General features: G+C 31.1%; 1 protein-coding gene and 1 long non-coding RNA gene across 5 annotated transcripts in view; both read right to left on the bottom strand.

Moving 5' to 3' along the window:
- LOC141449768 (otoferlin-like) overlaps positions 1-26,627 on the bottom strand; it is a 139,224-nt gene that overhangs the window by 17,614 nt on the left and 94,983 nt on the right. For 2 of the 3 annotated variants that reach the window (XM_074119507.1, XM_074119508.1), the window contains exons 2-7: positions 6,958-7,016; positions 3,998-4,186; positions 3,692-3,864; positions 2,038-2,265; positions 754-949; positions 83-145 (exon numbers count right to left, since the gene is read on the bottom strand). In XM_074119507.1, the coding sequence (XP_073975608.1) occupies positions 83-145; positions 754-949; positions 2,038-2,265; positions 3,692-3,864; positions 3,998-4,186; positions 6,958-7,016 (908 nt within the window). Of the gene's footprint in view, positions 1-82; positions 146-753; positions 950-2,037; positions 2,266-3,691; positions 3,865-3,997; positions 4,187-6,957; positions 7,017-26,627 lie in introns of those variants that run through there. The other variant, XM_074119509.1, reaches the window with a different exon arrangement.
- LOC141448632 (uncharacterized) lies at positions 9,850-10,952 on the bottom strand. Of its 2 annotated transcripts, none has more exons than XR_012455184.1 (3): positions 10,753-10,952; positions 10,528-10,649; positions 9,850-10,406 (listed from the first exon to the last, which is right to left on the bottom strand). It is a non-coding gene; the product is annotated as an uncharacterized lncRNA (long non-coding RNA). The 2 variants fall into 2 exon arrangements; XR_012455185.1 differs by having other exon boundaries at positions 10,528-10,622; positions 10,753-10,948.

Below are 26,627 nucleotides of genomic sequence, written 5' to 3' on the forward strand. Positions count from 1 at the left end.
ATAAATACACTTATATGTTGTATCAAAATAAACTTTGTACAAGTATAAAATATTTTGAAATATTTGAATTTCTCATACTCACAGATAAAGTGATAATTTTATCAAACAACATTACTGCAGGCATGTGAAAGTCAAACACGAAATACTGCAAAGGTACAAAGAAATAATTCAAAATTAGTATAAAATCGGCTAGAATATTATTAACTAATTATGATTTTTTATATGATATTTTTATAAAATTATTTTTCAGTTACATTTTCATTATTTATTATTAGAAAATTCAAAAATTTGAAAAAATCGCCTCGAATCCCAGTACTATTGAAACAAGCACAGCTAGCATTGCTTGGTCATGGAGATGTAGCAGTGGCATCAAAATTTAGAATTTAAACTTCATTAATTATTAGTGTACCAAAAATAATTACGTTAAATTTCAGATTAACAATAATCTAATAAATAATAATGTTCACTCGAAACAAATAAAAATATCAAATATAGGGTGATTTTTTTTTAAGGACTGTGAAGTTCAAAACAATTAATCCAGGTGCTTGGGAGAAGCTTCATATCAAGTCTGCAGAAGATTAAGGAATGAGTTGTCTTTTTAATTAATTTTACATATTTTACACTTCCGCCATAATCATGATGTAAGATCTCTGTAAGTTTAAGACTTAAAGAAATAGATTTTAATTGATTTTATTACACTTTTAAGAACTGTTTCAAGAAAGACAAAAATAAATAAAAGACAATTAAAACTACCTCATTGTAATAAGGACAATTTGTGCTCTCCTTCACACTGGTGTATTTACGAGAATCGCCTACTTGTACGCAGACCACTGGATCCATGTTGAGGCCAGCAAGTTGTCTAGCTTCTATTATTGTGATACACACTTGAAAGTCTTGAGATTTTAAAGCACTCTGCCAGGCATTTAATGCATTATTTGGTTTCACAACTCTAAAAAATAATATAACCAATTTTATTTTCATAAATGTATGTGTGTAAAATTATAAATTAATTCTACCAAAGCCTGATTATACGACATCTAAGTCCTTATAGAAATAAGTCCTAACGATAGGAAAATGCAAATTAGTACTTAACGACCACTTTATCTGTCTGACCAATTCTTGACCTTAGAGCCCGCCTCAAAATATAGTCAACACTCGACAATGACTAAACAAATCAACTTAAGAAATAAGTTTATTTTATAGCTCTACCATAATTATCTATTCTTCAAGTTACAGTAAAAGGAAAATTAAATGAATTTCTATATTAAAACAAAAATTTGTTATCAAATTTTAAATCAGCAATTTAACTAATCTGTTCTTTGCAATAAAATATCTTATTACCAGAAAAATAAAATAATATAAAAACATGAATATAAGTGTAATCGAAAAACCATTCCTTAACCAGTATAAGCTGAACCAGTTAATGTTAACGCAATTAATAAACAGTTCTTTCATCTCTTAAATACCGAAACCAGATCAACCAAAAAGTTTTAAAAGTAATTTTGAAGGAAAAAATATTAAAAACCAATCTGTATGATCCGTGCTGGACAAGACATTAAACTGCATCCTGAGAAGGCAGATTTCACAGCCGTGGTGAAGGCTATCTGTCTAGTAGAAGGAAAACCTCAAAATATAACCAACGGTAGGCCAGGCTAGGAGAGGAAAACTCTGATATCAAATGACCTGGTCTTCGCCAAAATGCTATTGCTTAAGCTTAGACCCTGTGTGGAAAGAGCATTTGTGAGTTATCAGGCAGGGTTCAAGAGAGGGAAGGCAACGTCGAATCAGTTATTCTCTCTAAGAGTTATGTTGGAAAGAACTTGCGAATATAATATCTGGACCCTATCGCACGATAGTGTGATCAGGAAGGAATTGTACAGGGTAATGCCGGATATGGGAATTCCCCCTGAGCAAGTGAATCTTACAAAGATGACAATGAGCTCTGTACGTTGTCACGTCCGCACCGACGGTGAATGTTCGTCACTACTATCCTTTCTTTACCCTCTTCCATACAAAAACAATATAACAATCGAGCACCTCTTTGTCGGAACAGATGGAGTGACTGAGGCTGCTGAATCATTAGAAGATAAAGATGACATTGAAGAACTTCTGTGCTGCTGTATTAACGGTTCGTACTGCTCAGCTGCGTCACTACTGCTCTGACCTCCCTGCTGGTGCTGTTGTTGAAATGATTTCATGTGTTTCTGTTTGTGCTTTCCCAGTCGCATCAGTGTACGAACACTTGATTTCAATGTCCCCACCTTGCTGTACAGAAAAGTATGGAATATCATTACGCAAAATTTAAGTAGATTAAATATTTTTAAAGTAAAGTCTGTACCTTTGTAAATTAATTTAAACATTTACTAGTCATACATATTACAAATTTATCTAAATAGTTTTACGACAATAAGGAGTGATGCTTCTAATGTGTTGATTATCAAAGAATATTTTACAACAAAATCGTGGAATCCTTATCATCTACTGAAAATATAAAGAATATTTAAATTGAAATATAATTCAAAAGATACTGCCCTCAATAAATTGAAACATTCTGACTTAGACGGCCCTGGCAAGTAACTACATTAAAGGAAACTTTAATAAATAAAATTACTTTACAAATAACATTCCGCTTTAGAAGTCATGATTCAAAAGGTTTATTTAGAGCTTTCCTACTAACAAACACCAAGTTCTTCATGCTTGGTGAAATATGAAGTTATAACAAACGACAAAATGTTTTATTCAGCTTTAAACATTAACAACAAACAAAACCGGCAATGACTACTAGTATTGCTTTTCAATTGTTATTCATTTTAGTGTGTACTTTGATGAAAAGCCAAAATGAACGTGACCACTCAGTGTAAGTCTTGCTTGTTTAGTCCTGTAGTAATCAGGACAATGCATTGCATCACACCTGCTAAATATGTGTGAACACTAGTAAACATCTCGATGTTCAACAATTTTGAAATAACCTGTATTTTCATGAATTTCATGAATTCGACCTCGTGGTCATTTATTCACCTTTCTTTTTCACACAATAAAAAAATAGGTACACAAATATGTTCTTTTATAATAATTAATTATAATTTTAGAAAAATCTATTCTAAAAGTGGAACAGAGTCTGAAGTAAAAAAAAATAACTAGCTGATGGCTTTACATAGCCACTATCATTAAAAGAAAATTAGCTTCACTAATTTTAATTGATGAGGATACCCAGGGTGGTTGCAGTTATTGCTTTCATCAATTTAGAGGGAAGTTGGCAGGACTCTAATGGGCAATTATGGACAAATATTTTATCCTATAGCGTAGCGCATGGTAATACTTTTTGAATTCCGTTTTTAAAATGGGAAAAGATAAAAATTCTTGAAGTTTTTTCTCTTAAATATTATTCCACTGTCTTTCTGCAATATATAGGTTGTTCCATTACTCGTTTAATCACAACTTAATAACGTATCATTGTGATAAATAATATGTAACAACGTAGGCTCACTAAATGATGTATATTACTGAAGACATTGAAAGGATGGCAACTGAAGTTTAAAAAAAGCTTATAACTATCACGTATTAAATGATCAATTAAAAGATGTTCGGTTGCTTTGTGTTTTCAAATGTTAGTTTTTGGTCTTAAAGTTTCTGCAATAAGCAGATCACTCTGAAGCAAAACAAACAAACAAAAAATGTACTCATACTCTACCTGGGGGATTGTTCTGGAGATGGTTCGTGACTGTTCCATGAGCCTCTTCTTGTAAGACTGCGCTCTAGGTTTGCAATATTCTGCTCTATGTCGACTAACATTTGCTGTTCCGCGTTTAAGGACCAATCTGAGCCATCCAATCCGGTGTAAGTCACATCAAAAGTAACTGTAGCCTGTAGCAGAAAAAGAAGAAGAAGAGTTTCATTTGATTGTATGTTACATTTTCTATTTAGAAAGTTACTCTTATATAATAAAAAATAGTTTAAATAAAATAATAAAACATTTATTAAATTAAAATGTACAAACCGGTAGCGGTCGATGATTCGAATCGAGCAATGAATCCGATATTGATAGTTTTCCTTCATGAATTAGTGTTTGTAGAATTAGACAGAAAGAGCCAATTAGCTTGTCACTGAGATATTTGTTGTGAAGATAAAGTTCAATTTGCAATTGTTCTTGGCTTTTTATTGGATGGCTAACTTGCCAGTCGAATCTCTGGAAATGTTTATTTAAATAAATTAATTGCTGGGTAAATACATAAATGTTTACTTATAATTATTTTTGAATTAAAAATTTAAATTATATTTTATATTCACAAATTTTGATTGAATCGGTTTTCTATTTATAAACCCGTTTCGTATTTAATCAAATTCTGATCGAAAACATTTACACCGGAATAGCTAATTCTTAAAAAGGTTTAGAATTTCCTAAAGTGCTGTTACCCTGAGAAGAAAAGATGAACAAGGTACCAATCTTTGTGTTTATAAAACTAAATTATTTTTAAGTGTCGCGACAAATTTAACGATAAAAACAAACGTGCATGATGTTCCGGAAATGTAAAACCTACAATTTTATCAGTAAAAACAAACAACTGGTTAATGAAATGTTCGTAATGCTGCAAATATTGAAATGCCAGTGTGAAATACAGATGTTGCTGTTATTTAGCGTGACAATTCCACTGATAATTTAACAACGGTTCCCTGTCAAGAGCCATTACAGTTTCCTGTCCTATTTGTTTGTAAAGTCACCTATCCCTTTTAAAAGCACCGGTATTTACACAAATGTAGTGAAGATCAAATAGTCTTTGTTTAAGCTACATTCTCCTGGATTCTCACATTAATGTACACATTTTTCTTAAAAGTTGAGTTTTTACTTTCTTCACAGGTTTTAGAAAATGTGCCAAATTTTCAAAATTTGCTATCATAATTAAAAATTTTAAAAATCTTCTTTAAGCGTTTTTATCAAAATTGAGATTTTCCCCGATCAATTCGTATCGATAGAAAAAAAAACAAACACAATTTGTGTCGATGTTACTTTTCCAGCTCTTTCTAACCATCGCATCCTCTTACACAGATCCCTTCAATGCCACTTTGCCGAGTAAGGGACCTCCCCTTTACCTTGTACCTGGCTGGCGTACTCCATTTCATGGCATACTTAGACATTCTAATTTGTGGCATTCATGTCACTTGGCCGAGCCATAACAATTTCTTCTTCTCTATTTTTTATCAGGCTATGCGCAGCTTCTACGCTATTCTTCTTATATTCACATTCCTCTTCTTCTTTCTGCGAAAAACTCAGACATACAAATAGCTTTTTAAAATTTTGTTTCCAATTTCCCCTTCAGCCAGCTTTTTAACCATAAAATTGAAATAGAGACTTGGTCGTCTGCGAATAAGAATTTAGAAGCTAGAATGTACTTGCCTTCCCCTAACCAACTCTGCATTTTCTATTCCCTTAGGCTTATACCTAGATAGATTATTAAACATGGTCGGCGACATTCAACCTCCTTATTTCAAATTCTTTAACAAACTTGAATCTCATTTATCCTACACTAATTCTCGTAATAATATTAACACATTATAATTCCTTTGACAATATTAAGTAAAATATTGTTCACTTATGTCCACTAAATGCATAAAACGCCACAAAATTTGTCTGGAAATATTATCGAAGTATAAATTCCATTTGGAACCCATCTTCAGTTACCTTTACCTTCAAATTCATCTCGGATAAACCGAAGTCCGGAAGAAATGGCTAGGCCACTTCTCATCTTCGGGAGTAGTGTAACTAAGACTTTCAGTATTAATCATGGTGATCATATATACTAATAATAATAATAATAATAATAATAATAATAATAAGGGGAGGGATTAGCTATGTGGTTAGCGTACTCGATTCCCACGCGGAGGTCCCGGGTTCGAATCCAGCTGCTAACCCTTAGATTTTCTCTTCCTAGGAGCTTCTTACAGCTCACTGTCCGGTGATGGACAGTGTTGTCTGTAACGAGAGAACACTGTCCGGAGGCCGGCAGTGCACTGAAAAAAGCACCAAGCGCTAATAACCACAGCTGTTGATGCGCTAAAAATAATAATAATAATAATAATAATAATAATAACAATAATAATTGGGAAGAGGGAAGGGATTAGCTATGAGGTTAGCATACTGGACTCCCACGCGGAGGTCCCGGGTTCGAATCCAGCTGCTAACCCTTAGATTTTCTCTTCCTAGGAGCTTCTTACAGCTCACTGTCCGGTGATGGACAGTGTTGTCTGTAACGAGAGAACACTGTCCGGAGGCCGGCAGTGCACTGAAAAAAGCACCAAGCGCTAATAACCACAGCTGTTGATGCGCTAAAAATAATAATAATAATAATAATAATAATAACAATAATAATAATAATAATTTGAAGAGGGAAGGGATTAGCTATGAGGTTAGCATACTGGACTCCCACGCGGAGGTCCCGGGTTCGAATCCAGCAGCTGACCCTTAGATTTTCTCTTCCTAGGAGCTTCTTACAGCTCACTGTCCGGTGATGGACAGTGTTGTCTGTAACGAGAGAACACTGTCCGGAGGCCGGCAGTGCACTGGAAAAAGCTCCGGGCGCTAATAACCTCAGATGTTGATGCGCCAAAAAAAAAAAAAAAAAATTGAAGCAAAAGAATAGGGTTTTGTTGTGACCCCTCTACAACTTTAATAAATTGCTGCAAAACATCACAATATTAACTTATAAATTAATAAACATTAACTTATTTTAAATTATAGAAGGAGTTTGCATACAAAGAAGCTATTACATTCGAAGGTAAATATAAGAAAATGAAAATCAAAAGTTAATGCAATTTTCAGGAAACAAAAGTTTAATAAAAGATAAATCTTCTAGTAGAATATAATAATTGTAGAGATTATTATAATAGAAAACTGCAAAGCTGTCTAAGTTTTACTTTTTCTGTTAATTTTGTACTTTAATAAAAGTCATGAAATTTACTTACTTCGTCCACGATAATAAGCTCTCCTTTCTCTTCAAGAATTCTACTCGTATGAGTCACTCCTGAAAGGAAAAAAGTATAATATATAAATATATATTTCATTTTCAGATTAGGAATAGTGTCGCTATAAATAAAAACATTATTAGTAAGAACTTGGTGCAAAGATGAATTTGTATTGCTTTTCGCATGGCTTTAGAAGCCAAAATAAGTAAAAAAAAAATCGTCAAAAGATTACTTATATTCCTGACAGAAAGTGCAGTTAATGTTCAAAATTTTAATATAGGTGTTTTACTGGAAATATCCATCCCGAAAAATTGGTGTTTAGAAAAGGCGTATGTGAACGAACATTAATTTAAAAAAGGATGTTGCTAAAAGGTCAATTTTTTTATTTTTTCTGTACTTGAGAAAAGGAAAATAAGAGAACAAAATTCTTTAACCATTTAATTTCTCCCTTTTTTTTTTTTTTTCTATTTATCCGAAAACGGACCTAACAATTTTCTTTAAGTTTAGTTTGCTCACTGAAGTATAGATCTACAAGTTTTATTTGAAGAAGAAAAATTTCTAGAAAACTCTATTAAAGATACTTCTGAAAAGATAGTTAGTCTTTTCTCAGGAAAAGTCATTTTAGAACGTTGTACAGTACTTGTTCTTACAAAATTACCGATCATTAAACAAACTGCTTGAAACGCCGAATTTGAAGAAAACTCTTTTACTAGGTAAGTCTTAATTTCCTGAAGGTTTTTTTTTTTTTTAATTTTTTCCGCAGTTTCCTTGAAAAGTACTCAATTGATTTCTTTAAACTACCCATAAAAAAAAAAACTTTTGATTGAATCATATTAATGTTATAAAAATAAAACTTACAAGAAAGCGTTAAGAAATATGAGTATGTAGCGTTGCCGCTAGAAAGCGCAAGCGTCTAGACTGGCAGTCAAAAATCAAAACCTAACTTTTACTCACGGTTAATATTGTAACATAAGAAATATAAAGTAATTAAGTTATTGCGCAAGCTCTCTTTTACTGAAGTATTCCCCTATAAGCTGGTTTACATTACTTCAATCTATCCAACATATGTATGTATGTTTTTGTTTTTGTAACAGCTGTTAAGTATTTTCTTGCGTAATAAAATTGCAGAATACATAAACTGTAGACTTTCATTAGGAAAACCCTTTCCATGGGTTGAAAACTCAAAATGGGATTTTCCTTGGTAAGTACCTAGTGCTACCTAGCAACCAACTACTACTACCCGCCACCTAATTGGAACAAGAGTTACAACCTTTTTTATGATAAATAATTGTAGGGCAATCCTAAGAGAGAGGGAAGTACGCTACCTCTTTAAGTATCTTTCTGTACTAAATAATGTGGTAATATTACGAAAGCGAATCGTTTGACTAGAAGTTTAAATCTCTTGAGTTTTTTTTGCTGCCCCTCGAATTGGTGGTTTAAGGGCGTGCCAGCCCTACTATTTGCGCTTTTGGATACTTGTCTTTTCCCTTTACAGCCCTATAAGGACCGTGGTCAGCGAATAAGGGATGGTAAAACATCGCATCTAAACACTGAGGAGTTAATGGAACATAATGAAACGATTTGATTTTGAACCGTCAATTCAGGTTTTTTATTCTCCTCTAACATCCTGTAACAAATAAAGTATCTAAATCTCCTTTAAACGACAAAGCATTGCAGTCTGTAAGAATGAATATGGAAGAATCTGTTGGTAATATCCTGTTTCAGGCCGAGCTTTTCAGGTACCCCTATGGAAAACCAGTCAGGGTCGCAGTTTGTTCATACAAAGGAAGCCACAGATCTCTTTAAGTTATAATTGCCCAGATAGATCTTCGCTTGACTCAGACCTGGGAGGCCTCTTAGAGTTTAGTTGGCTGACTTCCTTCACTTTGTTGATCTCTTTTTTGAAGAGTCTGTCGCTTATCCCATCAAAGAGTTCAGGCTATCACGTACTGGCACGTAAAAAAAGTTCTTTTCCATGCCAAAATGATTTGAGCATGCTAAGGTATTCGCAAACCATTTCAAACTGCTAAGATATTGACTAAGCGCTTTAATACAGGCAGCCTGATTTTCTACAGGGACTACTATCTCATGATTAGCGAAAAACTAAAATGGAATTCATGTTCCTACTGAAATTTCGCCTCTAAGATGTTTGATAATTTTCTCATAGTACTAATTCTTGGACCAAACAAGACCAAGAAGCCTCTCCCAATACCCCTCCTATACAGGGTGATTCATTTAAAACGCACTAATCGCAAATAACTTTTTAGGAAAGCGAAATTTCGAAAAAACCCGCGAAGTAAACTATATGTTTTTTTGGATCTAGTTTTCAAATTTTTCACCCCCGATGCTGTATCTTCATTTTTCGCGGAGGTACGGCTAAAAAACCGATTAGGGTTTCATAAGGACCACTGGTTTTGACAATGATTATGACAACTACATAAACAATTATGAAAAATGACATTATTTTTGTTCTTTGAGTCTCAAATAATATTTTTTGTAGTCAAAGAACCAACCAAAACGTGTATTTCTGGTGGGAAATTAATATCGAAAACCGTTCACGAATAGATAAATTTGTAACTTTGATCTTAAATATCTCAACAAATATTAGGGATATCGAAATGGGGTTAATGTCATTTTTTATGTAGTTTTCATAATCATTGTCAAAACCAGTGGTCCTTATGAAACCCTAATCGGGTTTTTAGCCGTAACTCCGCGAAAAATGAAGCTCCAGCATCGGGGGTGAAAAATTTGAAAACTAGACCCAAATAAACATATAGTTTACTTCACGGGTTTTTTCGAAATTCCGCTTTCCTAAAAAGTTATTTGCGATTGGTGCGTTTTAAATGGATCACCCTGTATACCTCAAAATCTAAAATTCGAAAACTTGTGCATGTAAGTACGTACCAAAGAACTTAATTGTATGATTAATCCTGTACTTAAGTTATCAACATCCTAGGAGGTTTATCTTAATTCAAAAATCGTTTTTAAGATTATTCAAAATTCCGTTTACATTTAAAGGAATTTCTTTTACATTTTTTTTTTTTTTAGCTTTAATAAAAGAACCTACATTGGTTCTGACAAAAAACTTGCGTACATTTCAGTTAATACAATAATGTAATAATGTTGAAATTAGTAATAATTTTAATTGGAAATTGTTCCAACATAAATATGATTGTCAGATTTTTATATCGTTGCACAGTTATTAAATAAAAAATGCAGTTATACATAAAAAATATATATTATGGGATTTTCAGACCTCAAATAACTTTTTAGAGTAAAAAAGAATTAGATGAAAGAGATAGCTAAGTTCTGCTTATGATCAAGTCGTATATAGATATGTGTCGGCAGATTAAGTTATAAATTACACGATTTTCTTTGTACACACAAGAGAGAGAATAAAAGCATTTCTTGTGTTAATCTCGAAGGGATGTTGAGCATGTTCCTTATTTCTGAAAAGTAGAATGTTAAATTTAAAATTGTAAGTAATGACTGGAAGATATTGATAAATGTAATGACTGAAATCAAATTAATTGCAAAATTAAATTAAATTCTATAGGTGAAAACACTTACGAACTTTATGCTTTTTGGGTAGGAGCAATTCTTTGTAATAAGCTCCAGTTAAAGAGTTATTTTTATTAGTCAGAAGACCAAAGCACTTCAATATTCTAAAGAATTTAGGTAAAGATTATAAACTAAAATAACAAATAATTAATTATGTCTCCATTCTCTAAAAACAAAATATTAAAGCAAATAAACTGTTTATTCTGAAATCTTAAACTCAGAAAAAACACCAACCATGCTAAAAATGAAGTTTTCATTAACAGTCTACCGACATAGTAGCAGATCAAAGTTTATCTGTCAGAAGCACACTCGCCTTTTCAGTCAGCATCAAACTGTAGTTCATAAGTCTGCCCACGCAAAACTGTTTCTGCTTTCTACCACTGATTTATGTTACTAAAAAAAAATGGCAGAAAAACACATCCGTCCCAACAAACAGCTATAAAATGGCAATCAAAATGGAATAACAAAGATTTCTAGCATTTTATATCCTCAGAACTCTGTAAATCATAAACGTTCATTTTTACTTTCCGTACTAGGTAAATAGTACTAGGAAAATAGTACTAGGTAAATAAAGTATTGTGATTGAGCAAATTTTCTATTTTAAGTTTTGGAAACATGTAATCGTTTTGAGAATTACAGTAGGACGTTGGAAAAAATTAAGCTTTACAGATTTTTTTTTTTCAGTTTTAAAGATTTTCAAGAAAACGACTCCACATTTTTTTTCCTTTTTTACATCGTACATATGGATATTCTTTTAACTTTTATTGAAACATTTTTCTTAAGAAAAGTAATTAAGAGCATTTCTGGGAGACAAGGTGGTTAGATGCACTCTGAAGTACCATTTTCAAGAAATGTACATCTATATCTTTTGGGTACTGTTTATAAGGGTTGAATATGTTGCTAAAATTCTGAGTTTAATGATAATTTCACAATTGGAAGTATCTCTTAACTCAAGTTTATTCAAGTTTTTGAGATTCTCTCGAAAATGGGCCGAAGATTTTCTGTGAATTTCGATTATTCATTACGGTTTTAATTCTTGAACAATTAGTACGAATTAAATATTAGTTAAATAGAATTCATGAGTGCCAGTATTTTTCATAACCAGATTTTTCAGTATTTAAAAATGCAATGAAAGACTCCCTAACTTAAGGTTGGCAAAAGTTTGGTTTATCCCAATATTAAGAAACAATTTTTAAAGCATTTTTCATTATGATAAAAAACAATTTATTACTGTCAGGCGCAAAGTTGAAACATGACAAGGGTAGGAAAATAATATTACAACAACAAGATTAGACTTCCTGGGTAACAAAGAATTTTTGTTCTTTTGAAGGAAAATAGAAAGTCTGTGATTACTAAAATGCGGTCTTTGTTTAAAATGAACACCATAGCATTAGTTTTAAAAAAAAGTATTCAATATTTAATTCTTTGGAACTGCAACTGATATAAACAAATTACATTTTGCTTCTTTTAAATTTGGTTAATTGGAATTTTTGCAAGAGAAGAGAATTCTGAAATTTTCTTTAATAGAGCTTCAAAGATTTTTTTCCGAATCTATCCGACTATCTATTTCACTTTATATTACTAAAATTATAGTACTAAAATATAGCTTCAGTTTTCTGCAGTTTCGCTGCACTTACGACCTGATAATCTAATTTTATTCGCAAGGCCACCTCAGGTTCTTATCATTTGTACTGAATTTTTACATTTCCTAATTAATACTAGTTTGTTTTTTATTAACGTATATTATATCGTAAACAACATTGCAATCAAATCGTCGTTCCAAATGATTCAGACTTTTAAAGGAAGACCCAGTAGGAAAAGGGAGCCGACAATTAGTAATCATTACTTCTGCTGCAAATCATCACTTCTTCCAATATGTTTTTCAGGATGGCAACACCCAATAAAGGGAACCAGGCTATCTAGCGATATCATTGGTGAATGTGGAGCCAATAATTAAGGATAGAACTTCCTGGTTCTAGCGCAGCGTACACTCACTAACAAATTTGAAAAATTCACAAACTTTCTCTTTTACACCGTAGAGAATTGAAAATTAACTGAATTTTTTTGAAATGATCCCATTGTAATACTTTCAGGAAGTGAAATGAAATCAGCAATTTAAACTATAAGATTCTGTTTAGTGTGCTGATTTAGATAGTCTACCCTTCCCAAAAAAGCTCCACAAGACATCATAACATTCCTTACAAAGAATAATTATTTTCCTAGATACTTCTTCAGAGTATTATAGAGCTTAGAGAGCCAAACATTTCAGATAGTTGTTTCTTCTCAAGAAGAAACGTTTTGTTTTAAGAATTACTTTGAACTTGACCAAAACACTCCGCTCATTCAGAAATGATAGTTTTCATGTGGTGGAATATCTAAAGCTTTTTAGGACAAAAAAAATCTCCACGAGATGGATGTACTAATTAAGCTTGTAGATGAAAGAAAATGGTAAAAAAATTATTATCTTGTCCAAGTTCCAAGAATCTCCAAAAATTGGTTTTATTTATGCAGGCGACCTCATGAAAGAAATTCTAACTTCCTTTTTTGCTGATGCCATGTACTTTTTAACATTTCTATCTTCACTTTTGTTTGTTATACGTTAAAACTTTTTCTTTTCTTTTTTTTTTAAGAGAACGAAAAAGTAAAATATTAAATATTTACTGTGTTTGTAACCGTATAATGTAAAAAGAGGAATGGTAAAATACTAGCATTCAACAAATGTACGTATCTTTAATTTAGAAGAGAGTCCTTTTTCCTTTTTTTCATGTTCCCTAGATTATATTATTTCTTGTTATATTATTACAGTACTTCATATGAACTTCCTCCCAAATAATAATTCTAATAAATAAATAAAATAATAATGACTCTACAAAAACGAATTTTTACATCAACTGGCCTTCTCTTAAAGATTTTTAAACCATTTATTCAGAACCTTTGGCAGAAAATTGTAAATTTCTTTTGATTGCACATTCATTTGCGTGTTTGTTCCAGTATTCTAAAAAAAAATATATATATATATAGCAATAAAATTGCATTCTTGAAAACCCTGGAATCCATTTGTTCTCAAGTGTAATTTCTTAATGAAATGGTAATTAGTAATTAGTTACATTTTTGTAACTAATTATGTATATTTTTACGTTTGCAAAAGTATACATACAATATCTGACTGAAAATTATTAAAGGTAACAAAATTATTTTTAATGTTAATGAATTTTGACATTCATTTTGATATATTATTTTATATATAATTATAAATCGGAAGCGTGAGTGAAGATACGTGAGTGAGCAACAAGCATCAAGTATAATACCAAATTAACAAGCGCTTATTGACACAGCTTTTACAAAAGAGCCGGTAAATCATGGTTCAAATATATTCTCTAATCTAACATAACTTAATAATCAGGTTAATTTGATCCAAATAGTAAAATATTAGAAAGAGAAGGAATTCTCCTTCTAAACACCTTTAAAACAAAGCATTTAATTTTTTTTTGTTGATCATTTAGTTTATTATTAACTACTTGCCATATAACTGTAATAAAGAACAACTGGCAAGATTAATCTTGTAGGTCTTGGCTGTTAGAAGAGAAAACGACGCTGCACGTATTAAATCAATGTGAAGGAATAGTTCAGCAGGATTTTCAAGTTCCTGGTGCTAAAGAAAGTCAAGGCATCATTTATGAATAGACCAGAACCTAATCTGAATAGAGAATCAGCACTGCAAAAGTTCAAAAATAGGAAGCAGCACTGGGGATTGATAGTTAAACTCACTAGCTAACAAAGCCAGACTATCTATCTTTATGCTGTTAGAATAAATTTATGGTAGATTTGATTCAATTTGGATCTCAAGCAGGAATTACATTTTTATTAGAAATATTGCTGACACTGTTACAAAAAAAAAAATCAATTAAATGTTATATTTTTAGAATTCAAAAAATATAAGCTTAGAAGTTAAATAAAATCAGTTTGGATGAACTTAAGTAAAACAAATTAATATTTTGTCAAATTTTTCAGCTTTACCTGAACGCCTGAATATTACTATCTACATTGCCTTAACTCATTAAATTTCTTATATAACACAAAATTTTCATAACTGAATAAAATGTCTAAAACAAAAACTTTTCAACGAGGTGTTTGAACAAGGCGAGCTAGTTACTGCGCCTTCCTTCTTATTATATTAAACATACATACAATTAAGGTAAATACATGTGTTTCCCCAAGCTTTGTGGAAGCAAAGTGGACAAAAACAACAGTGCAGTCTTTAAAAAACAATAAAGTATAGTGTGGCAAACACAGATGTATATTGTATAGACTCCAGGGAATGGAAAACTCCCTAGGGTTGCTATAAGATATGGGTTGGTTATTTTATGTTTATCTTAGACAATTTGTCCCTGTCAGCTTACTGGCTCCGACCCTCTTGAGAATAGAAACAGGAAATAACTAATTTAAACTATTTTATCGAAATTTTATTAGCAAAAAAAAGATTTAAAAATTTCCAACTTTTTTTTTAGAACATGCAGTATTTTTAGTCATCTGCCATTAGTTTATAAAGATGTTACCTACATACGCATTTGCTTATTTTCATAATATAACAGTTTGTTAATAACAAATAAAGCCTTTAGACGTTAATATATTACATCCGCAGCGGAATTTTGTACAGGACAAGTAGAAGATTTATCATTTTCCACATTTTCATAAACAATAATGTACATATAAGCTTACATATTTTATTCCATCTGGTTGCACTAATTTATTAGGTTGCGTTCCTTTCCTATGGGTGAGAACATTCTAATTCTAGTAAGTATAAAATTTGGTAGTTAATATCCATGTATAATGTTAGGTAATTATTGTTTTATGTTTTACATTAAATGTCAGATTTCTAAAGGGGGTCCAAATTAGTAGTCCAAATATATTATATTATGCTGAAAATATAAATTATATTATATTAGTTTAACCATATAGCCATTCCTTCCCTAATAATGTTTCTTTTGTTACCTTTTTTTTTTAATGGGTCATGGTAAAATACAAAAACAAAAAAGAACATTCAAACCGGTCAGAATTAAAGCACCAAAACATCCAAAGATCCTTTAACCATTTATTAAATTCAATGATATTATCCACTTACGCTCAATATTTTTAATATTATATTCTTCCAGTCATTTTGTAAACTCTCTCTTCAGTTTTAGACTCGTCATTCTTAATTCACTTTTCATTTCTACTCTTATATCTAAAGTAAGAGTTTAGTTGAACTTTCAATCATCTAAACTTACTCTTTGTTAAAAATTCATCAAGTAAACTCTAAAAAAAAGTTTGCAGCATTGCTATTATAGACTTAACAACTCTTTTTAAACATTTTTTCTGTTAAAAACTGTAAGGCAAACATTTATGGAGCGTCCTGCTCGCCTGGCGCATCCTCAATTCCTTGCTAATTCATTCATCTTTGCCAAATTCTAACTAATTTGGTGTTCCACCCTTAGTACTTTAGGCTACCATCCCTACCAAACTGATCGAACCCTTCGTCCAACTCTTATTTTAATTCTATTTAATTCCTTTTCCCATACACTTCTAAAGCACAAACTATAATAAAGTTTTTTTTTTTTTTTTTTTTTTTTTTTTTTTGCGTTTATTGTGCTACAATCAGCGCGTTAGCGCTATAAGTAACAATGATTCAATGGAGTAATAAATGATAAGTAACGAGTGGAGAAGTTACCCAGTGGTAACACTCCCTAATATTTGGATGGTTAGTCACTCTCTTCACTTGGGAGGAGATCACGAGGCCACTGTCTTTTAAGACGTCTTGTCGGGTTGTCAGGAAGAGTTCTAGAAGAAAGATTTTTAGCTAGAGGATTTATATGAGATTGCAGGTTGAAGTGGAGTTTTCTGTATCTTGTTTTAGCAACTTGTGTGACAAAAGGAATGTTAAGGTCAGTGTGTATAGTCAGGTTTGAAACATAAAAAGGAGCGTGAACAATAGTTCGAAGTATTTTAGATTGTAGAGATTGAATCCTTTGGAGATTGGAGCGTTTGGTTGAACCCCACAGCTCTATTCCATACGCCCAGATGGGTTTCAAAATAGAAGTATAATCAGTCTTTTGTTGTCCAGAGAGAGTTTTGATCTGTCGTCTAAGAGTCTTTTAAGTAGTCGATAGCGTCTGTTCAGTTCTGTTCTTTTAAGTCTAGTGTGGGGATAATAAAGTTAAATTAAAACAAATAAAAAAATCTTAAAAACCATTTTATTACATGCTGGGTAACTGTGACTCAACGATGAGTCAGGAGAACCGTTCTTTAAACTTTACCGAAATATAATTTGATATCTGTGCAAATATGTCAATGACTAAAAAATTAATGAAAATCTGGCACCATTTCATTGGAAATTTTTAATACTCAGGTGCGGATATATATAATCAAATATTTCCAATTAAACAAATTTTTTTCAAACTTGTTATAATAGCAATGTATCTCATTATCTTGACAATTTCATTTTAATTTCATAATATGTAGGAGAAGAGCAGTTCAATATTAGCTTAAGTTTAACCTATAGTCTAATGAAACACTTTTCTCATTATCTTTCTCACACTGTTTCTCACTCCATGAAAATTTGGTTCCCAAATTTTGATGCAGTCGAATGCAGTAATTCAATTTTTAAATGAGAAAGAAAGCTAAAAGCAATTAGCAAATTGAATTTGAAGTGGTTATCAAATTGAAACATACGATATAAGTACACCAAAGGACAAAATACAAAAAATACTGCGAGAATAAAGTTTTTTTTTTTTTCTTTCTTTATTTAATTTACAAAAAAGCCTGTAAAATAATTTCAAAATTGCTCAAGATATAAATGTAAAATTATTAATTTGTTATTTTTCGAAGAATTCATTAATGTAAAATATAATATAATAAATGTTTTGTTATTATATTTAATTTACAACAGCTTTTTGCGTATTTACAAAATATCATTCTTTCTAGAATGCAATACTTTTGTGAAGGAGTATTACTTTTTTAAAGGTGAAACTTTATAAATTGTTGTTTATGGTCACATCACTAGAATATTTTACTAAATAAATTTTTGTAACGGAAATTTTCATATTAAAGCTACAACACAAATTATTTCTAGTTTTGCATACAGTGTAGCCCTGTTTTCATTTAATTTATAATTAAATTTAAACTACAAATTATGCAGAGCTTTATTTTTTATAAAATCAAGTTAGACTGGAAGGTGAAGAAGTTTAGCACTATAATTAATTTCACTTTGCTAAATGAAAAATAGATAGAATAAAAAATAAAAGGAAAAAAAGCTGCTGTTTGTTCTTATTTTTACCTTTTCTTAATTAAGAGAAAACATTGTGATTCTGTCTAATTTTATAGTTTCATTTTCTTCTTCTTCAGCTTTTGATGAACAAGTGTTCATCCAATTCCCAAAGTTTTTTCATTTTATTATAATCATAATTTAAATAGTTGTTAGTAGATTCCTAACTAAATGAACAATAAAACTACTAAATTTGGGCACAATTTTTTTTTTTCAACAACTTCTTATTTATTTGTAATTGTTACAAATGACAAATTCATGTAAATATTTCTCATCAGATTTTGGAAGTAAATTAGATAGACTATCACATATAACTCTTTTATTAAGTTAATAGATTTTTTTTTAGTGAGATAATAGTTCTATATAATATTGTATATAGAACATGATATAATATATAGAACAAATTAATTAACTGATAATAAGAAGAATATGTTACTTTTCAGGAGTAAGCAACAATTTGGTTAGTTATAAAGTTGTGGCGGAACCTAGGGTTAGCTCCGTAGCTACACACGGAGGTAGTCCTAAGCAGTATTGCTCGTAGGATTTCTTTTCGTTGGATCCCCCTTTGGAGTGCACGGCAGGGTACATAGTGAGCTTCGTAAGTTATTGACCCTGCCCTAGATGGTGGTGCTCTTAATAACAATAATAAAGACACTGAGCAGAATTCACTCCTTGATATTGTTTATTGGTTCGTAGAAAACCTGGGATCCCAGGCCTGAGCTCTTTGTTCAGAACTGTTATTACTTTTCTAGCCTTAAGAACCATAGATTTCACTGGTAAGGTTTAGGGAGAATGGATAAACGTAGAACTAAGACTTGGAAAGGATGTAGGCCAATAATAACGGAAAAATTTAAAAAAGATAATATTGATAATAATTGATTATTAAACGTTTTTTAAGTAATGTTGAAATATTTCCAACGCAACATAAATCGTGTCACGCTAATGAAACGATTATCTACAACGGATGGTTATTGATAGAATCAGGGGACTATTTATCCAATCTAAACGGCACGACAATATGTATTACGTGCATTTACGTTCAGTTAATGTGATCCATATCTCTAAATTGAATGTCATTTTTTCTTAATTATTTTAAAATATTTATAATTCATATTATTATTTTTAATAATGGATAAATAATATAGTACTGGACAGTTTGTCTGATGAGAGAGGACTATGATTGCAGATTGTGACCTCAAAAAGAAAGCTTTTGACTGTAAACTATACGCAGACATAGCATTTGTGCAATATTTTAAGAGGTAGTTGTAAAAAAAATTTAAAGATTAGAGTAGTGAATATTGCTGTAAGTCTAAGTGATGTTTCATAACAGATTTTTTATTAAATTACACTAAAAGAAAGTCTTATATTATTCATCAAATTTTTAATCAGAATTCCTCAAATGAAAATGTTAAATTTGCCACTCCTAAAAACAAGCTTCTATATTGATGGTGAAAATTGAGATAAATGGTTAATTAAATAAATGTGGTTGTAAATTACCTGTTTTTATTAATTTTAGAGAAACATTTCTATTTATAAAAATAGATAATATGAATATACATTTATTTTACCTGTGCTTTGCAGTGGCCAAGGAAGTTTCTGTAAGTGATATGAAAATTGCATTGTAATAAGTGACCTAGAATCTCTGTAGGGCTGCTCTAAAAGAATATGAGTAAGGTGAGGCTGTAAAACTGCTTATATTAACTTGAACAGATACGCCTTTTTCCTCTATCCCTCTATGAAAATAACTATTATTTACGATAAGGTCGGCTGCTAAGATTCAACGTACAGTGATGTTAAACATAATAAAGAAGTAAACCGTAATATACACAGCAAGCCGTATAATAAATTGATTTCTTTGACATTTTTATTCAAAACCTTTTCGTGAAATAAACACTCAAGTTCTGAAGCCATAACAGACACATTCAATAATAAATGTGCTTCAATAATTCACACTTCCGCCAGCTACCATAAAGCATAAAACAAGAGTACTGCCTACATCTGGAGCAGAAAGTAAACAAAATCTGATGAGAACATCAGTTATTAAGACTCTTAGCAACAAACTTGAATTTGAACGTTCTAAAATACCCTACATTAATTTTATTCTAACTTCTTCTTGAGACTATGAAGTGCAAAGTTTTGCTTGCATATGTGGTTCACTATTACACTGTAGCTCAATCGACAATGAAATTGTATGGCGGCAGTTTTAAATCTAAGCCCCGGGACTGAAGCATTAATATCTTAAAGCTAATCCCAAGTAACTCTTATGAACTTACCAACATCTGTAGTTTGAGAAAGTTAGCAATATTATTTAAATTCAATTCTTGAATGAAGCCACTCTCATTAAAGGAATTATAAATTTCCTTTCTAGTTTCTTTTGATTGGCAGAACCTCAAAAAACTAGGTGCCATGTACTTGTAAACTTCTTTGATTCTCTACCTTTTCATCTTATTTCTGCCTCTCTCTTACCTTACATTCCAAATCGATTCCAAACATATGAACTGAATTTCTTCTTAATAATTTTTCGATTCACCATCCAGGTCACTTTTCTTTACAGCCTTATCATATTAAAACTTACATTGTTTTTTAGTATCTTGACCATGAGTGGTGGAAACTATTTTCAAATGTAAACAACATATTTATCAAAATATTATTTTTGCTTCCCCTTACTGAGTTTGTTTATTTCAATTCCACTGTAGACACCTGATGGATATCCTTTTAGAGTATGAATATTTAGGTAGAGAAAACCGATATTTTCGAAAATTCATTCTGCAATAATGTTTCTTTAGTTTTCAATATGTGTTCCATACATTTTTGATTGATCAATCATATCTTTCAAAACTATTTTAATATACTTGGTTGACTTAGAGTAAACTATAGAAATATTAAGTATTAAGAGATAAATTTCAATTGCACTTCAGAGCTCGTTTTCAATGTTTTGATCGCTATTTTGTCCGAAAAAGAGAACAGAGATACTTAAAATATTTTAAATTTAAATTTTAATATTTTAAATTTAAAAAAAAAAAATCTGCTTCTATTCTCATTATACATAATTTCTACAAGCACTGAGTGGAAACGCAGGGCATTGCCTTATTTAAAGTTCTGATATAACAGCGTTCATTAAATTTCTCACAGCGTTGTATTTTTAAAAATTATTATTAATGGAATTGCTTCCAGGCAAAGGAAAGTTGATTTCGTCCTCCTTAAAGCAGCAGGTTTTGTAAAATATGTTTGCCGATTATTAAAATGTCCATGGGTTCTGGAAATTTTATTTTAGTGTAGTGTATATGACAAACAACTTCCAACATTACATGTACGCAAGCGTGTCAGACTGAACGTCCCCAAGCCATGAATGGGAGAGGTTTGAATAAGATTAAGAAACTATGCCACGCACTAATGACTTAATGTCAGAGGTAAATATATCCATGATCGCGCCCAAGAATCCTTGTTGCACAAAAGCGTTTAAAAAGTTGATTCAAACCTATGAATTTAAATTTCTTGGGCCAGGCACAGGTATTTTGCAGAAGAGAGGTTTAGAAAAGTATTATTTACAAGCCAGCACAGATGCAACGTGTATAACAAATGTCGAAAAAAGTACATTTTGCATGGAGAATTCGTTTGGCAATATAGAAGGTCTTATGGCAGCTCTTTTTATGGCAAAGTTATCTATACCAGAAAAGTACTTGGAATGCAGAAATAATCCATGACACAAAAGGCAGAATCTAGGCAGCATTCATTAAGCTAGTGCTAACGGTTGAGGCAGTCCAATTATCTTTATCGACTCAACCAAGTGACCAAAATTATCTATAAAAAATCACCAACAAATACAAAAATATTGCGGTACTCAAGTTATATAGAGGCGGCTTAGAGGAGTATAGGCTGCCGGGAAGTTTCTATAGCACTTTCGGAAAGAGCAGTAGTTCTATTTACACCTACCAACATAATGGTTCTGGGATTGGACCTAAATATTTACATTCAACTGCAAAAAAAACAGTGATCTTGAATACATGCCACAGTCCGCATATACATAGGTGTTCAATAATAAAACGCTTGGCTGATAACCTATACATCATTATTGTGAACGAGGATAACTGAGATTGGAAAGTAAGCATACCGAACACAAAAAAGGAATACGCCAGAGAAAATTGTCTATCTTTGGTTATATTTAATTCAATAGACTTACATATATTGTGTATTATTCAAAGAACTACATGTTATATTGATGCTTAAAAACTAAACAATGAATACAGAGTAGGAAATATGAAATATTTATTTGAAAGTTCAAAAAATATTAAGTGAAATAACTTTAAAATCACAGAATAAAACTTTAGACAAAATGAATTTGGATCACAAGGAACATATTCATATAAGAAAGCATTAAAGTACTTCTATGTTAATAACATTTAACAAAAACTGATGTTTCTTTTTCATCGAATCCGCAAAAACTTTACAGGCAGATTTCCAATTATTGAATGGTTGAATCAATGAAATGCTTTCTGTGTTATAACTTTGTTGGATTTGGATATCCATCGACGATGGCAACCTAGTTACCATTTATTGCTTACCTAACTCTTGTACACATAACATGTGATCAAGTTGTAAACTGATTGGTTTAGTCCTATCTCTAACACAGAACTCAGCAATTTAATATTCTCTATAGCAATTTAGTTCATATTCTTCGCTGGTTATTGAAGCTAAATATATTTGAAAATTTATAGCAGTTATTTGAACTTTTATAGAATAATAATGAAAAACTTACAATGGTATTGTAATTACCATTATTTTAATTAAAATTCTACAAAAATAAAATATTAATTTAACTGCTTAATAATTGAACTTTTGAAATATTTATTTACTTTGCAGCAGTTTTAATTAAAGTCAAGCTCTCTAAAAGTAATAATATAATGGTGTACAAATAGGAGACTCCCAGATAATTGTTCACCTCGTTGAGGTCACTGTTTTTATACCAGGACAAAACAATAGAGTATCCAACAGGAGTCAACTGGTGCCGTTCGAGTATGTAACTGAAGAAAGGTACAAAACACAAATTTTAACACCAATCCTGGAAGTAAAGCCACCTGAATTCAGCGTCTTTCATGCAGCGTATCTATTCCCTTTCATCAGGGAGTTGCGAATTTGCACCGAAGAATAGCTTAAATCTCAGCCTGGAAATCGTTGCACCTCTCCAAGATGCACACCAAGGGATCCTCAGAATCCGCTCCAGACTCCCGTCAATTTTGGAACAATCAGTGTAACACCTAAAATACTTTTTGAGGAACACTCCAGGACGGATCAAAGTTAATTAATCCTTCCAAGAAAAGAGTGTAACTCCGTATGAATGGCCAAAAGTTCTCGAAATGAAAAAAATAAATTAAATTGAACTTCACTTTTTATTAATAATAGTTTTTATAGCTTTTACAATTATTACATTTTATAAAGTGATAGACTAGTTATCTTGTAATATTTTTTTATTCATTATAATTTATTTCTCACTAAAATCAATTTAAAGTGGTCTCTTAAAAGTTTTCTGATGTACAAGTACATCTCTTCTCTGCATTATTTAGTACTGCTTAATGGTTGTTAAATGTTAGTTTAGAACTGAATGAACTGTTAGTAAGTTATTAAAGGACTTTTCTCACTATATATCCTAGTAGAAACATTAACAATATCTTGAATTCAAACAATTATTATTTATATTTCTGTAACAGAGTATGTTTGTATATCAACATTTGCTAGTGCCTGTCGTGCTCTACTACAAAAAATTTTTTCCTTGCAGTGATTTATGTTACCTGCATAATATTTTCTTACTTTCTATATGATTACTAAAACAGACAGTGTTTTTGCGCTGTTTAGAACATATCAATTAAAAGGTCTCAACTATTCGGTGCTCTCGCAAAAGGTATAGTTGTTAGATAAGACCACATCCGACTAAATAAAGAGGTTTTAGTATAAAATAAAAAATTGCTAAAAGAAGTTTCCCTTACCCTTAACGAGCACAAACTACTTTTTGCTGTGCGATAAAAAAGCATTATAATAAGGAGCGAAGAATTGTCATTCAGAGCATGGTACAAATACTTTGACCTTTTCCTTATTTGGAAAAGTTGGGAATAGCAAATTATGTTGTGCAAGTTAAAGTAAACTGTGTGCCGTTGAATATCAAGTGGATATTAGCGCGTTTTCTTTTATGAGTTCAAAGGTGTGCAAATAATTGTGTACTAAAGTAGTGTTACTTTAGGCTTAGTGCACAGAAGATTAATTAATTACAGAAGAAGCCAGTCTAATTGCACATTAATCAAGTATATATATGTTGGCATTAGTTGAAGACTTTCTTCTGTATGTAAATTATTAAGCATGTTAAAGGGGAAATCTGCATAATTCATAGTTTTCAACCTAATTTAAGAATCGAAAACAAAAAGAATGAATGAACCTTATAAACTAAACTGGTTCTTGTAATTAATTAGATTCCTTTTACGTATTTAGAAATGTAAGTATACCTTGAATGTTAAGTCCCATACAAACACATTCCAGGCAGACTAAATTAAATTCCTTACTCTAAATTAAACAATCTCTGTGTATTTTATGACAAATAATACTTTTTCTTATATTAATTAATTAATTAATGGTGTGATACAAATTCAAAAACAGACTCTAAACATCTGCTACAAATCTTTGCTTAAGATATTTCATATCAGCTTGGAGCTAGCCTCAGTCAAACAAAACATCTATAAAAAACCTTCATTGTAAACAATCTTTATCAACAAATACATCACAATTAATGTAAAACGATATACAATAAATACACGCTATCACATGCAAATATAATAATAACCAGATAATTAATAATCACAACCTAATCTATAAAGTAATGCAAAGTAAAAATATTCAATAATTTCCAAATGAAACAAATTCTTGAGAGTTCCCTCAACATCCAAAAACTATTTAATAATTTATAATTAACATTTACCTCAAGCATCATGCCATTTGTCCTATCCACATCGAGTGTTCTCTAAGTTCATGCAGTGTGAAAGTGTTTTGTTATTTAGTTAGGCTTACAGCTCACACTTTAACGTATAAATTTTGCTTAGAAAACAAGTGTGAAACTTGTTACATTTATACTTTGAACCAAGAAAGTTAACTCATGAATTATTCGATCAACTCAAGAATTTTTTAGTCAAAAATGTGTTATAAAGAGTGACACTCCATTACTGGGAAAAACTATGAAAGATTGTTAAGATATTTTTTTTAGCCATTAAAAATTCTAGCTTAGCGAAGTCGAGATAGGTTGATACTTTACAACTTATAACAAGCCATGCGAGAAAATGTAAACTTTATGTACATCTGTTACGTAAGTTGAGGGTATCTATTACTCAATACGTACATACTTCCTTCCTATGAAATATGGGAGCTTCTAGTTCTCTACACCAGAACCATTCTCAATTTGTATGCACAAAAAAAAGTTTGCAACAGTATGCTCTTATTTAATGTAAAAAACTTGCATCATTTAATTTTTATTGTCATAGAACTACTTAAAAGGAGAGCTTTAATTCTGAAAGTGACCTTCTTAGAGGAAAAACTTGTTGCAGGGAGAAAGGCAATATAAACGTAAAGGAGCGATAATGCTTTCCAAAACTGTGAATTTGAAGTAGGTGGAGATACGGATCTCTAGAGAGAATAACCTCTGAAACATAATCAGAAGGAAGTTTTATCCATTCAGTACTCTATTGAGAGATAAGTATGGAAATGTCGGCGCTTAACGTCACCTAGTGTATTATGTGTAGTGGGTGCGTAGGCAACATTGTAACAAAAGATTAAAAGCAGAACGTTGATTTATTTTTAGACAATTCCATTTATTTAGGAAGTTTTATGCTTTGTCGGTTGAATGTGAATTCATTCCAGCAACGGATCAATAATTTTTAAAAGAAATCTTTAAATTGGGGCCGCCTTTTTTTCTAATCGGACCCCAAATTTAGTTAAATATCCTGAATTTTTTTGCTAACTGTCTTATTTTGTTTAAAAAAATTAAACCACTAAAAAATTACTTTCTTTTATTTTAAGCCAGTTTTAAAATTAGTTTAGAATTAAGACATGGACTTTCTGCACGATGGAGTTCCAATGTTTTTGTATTTCAGTTTGGTTGGAAAGCACATACAGCTTCATATTTACTTAATTTGATAATTTAAGCAGAAATATTGGGTGAAGTTATTTTATGAGAATAACATCAATTGCTCTACTTTTTTAATACAAGAAAATTTATAGGAAAATTGAATTTCCAAAGTAATTTCCTCAGAAATTTGAGGAAATCAATGCTACTAATCGGCAATTGAACTGTAAAATAGACATTTCTATACTGGCTTTTACATGTTCTTTCAGAGCAAAGTTGACAGTGTATAAACAAATATAACTTTTACTTTCCTTCACAATATTGTATCCAAATAACGTCTGTCTGCCACTGATATCTACATGAAGCTAACAATGTCCCCACACGAATTTATGATCATTTTACACTGGTCGTGTCTTATTGGTTGTTTGCAATGCCTTGTTTAATTCTCAAAGAACACCCTACACTCGTTTATCTTGTATTTGAAATAACTTGCCTTAAGCACGTTTACCGTAAAAGTGAATTTGGATGGCTGGAGTTAGTTATTCAAGTTAAAATTAGCGTAAAAAACTTGGAGTCACGTACAAAACATTTACCACAACTTATTTTCAAAACAACGTTCTATTTGCTAAACACTTAGTTATTAGCTTAAGATTCTGTTCCTTCACAATTCATTTTGTTTTTTGTAACATTCTCATAAGTTTGAGCAAAAGG

The sequence above is a fragment of the Rhodnius prolixus genome, unplaced genomic scaffold, assembly GCF_049639745.1.
Source record: "Rhodnius prolixus isolate KJV_2025 unplaced genomic scaffold, Rpr scaffold_2, whole genome shotgun sequence".
In the NCBI taxonomy this organism is placed as follows: Eukaryota; Metazoa; Arthropoda; class Insecta; order Hemiptera; family Reduviidae; genus Rhodnius; species Rhodnius prolixus.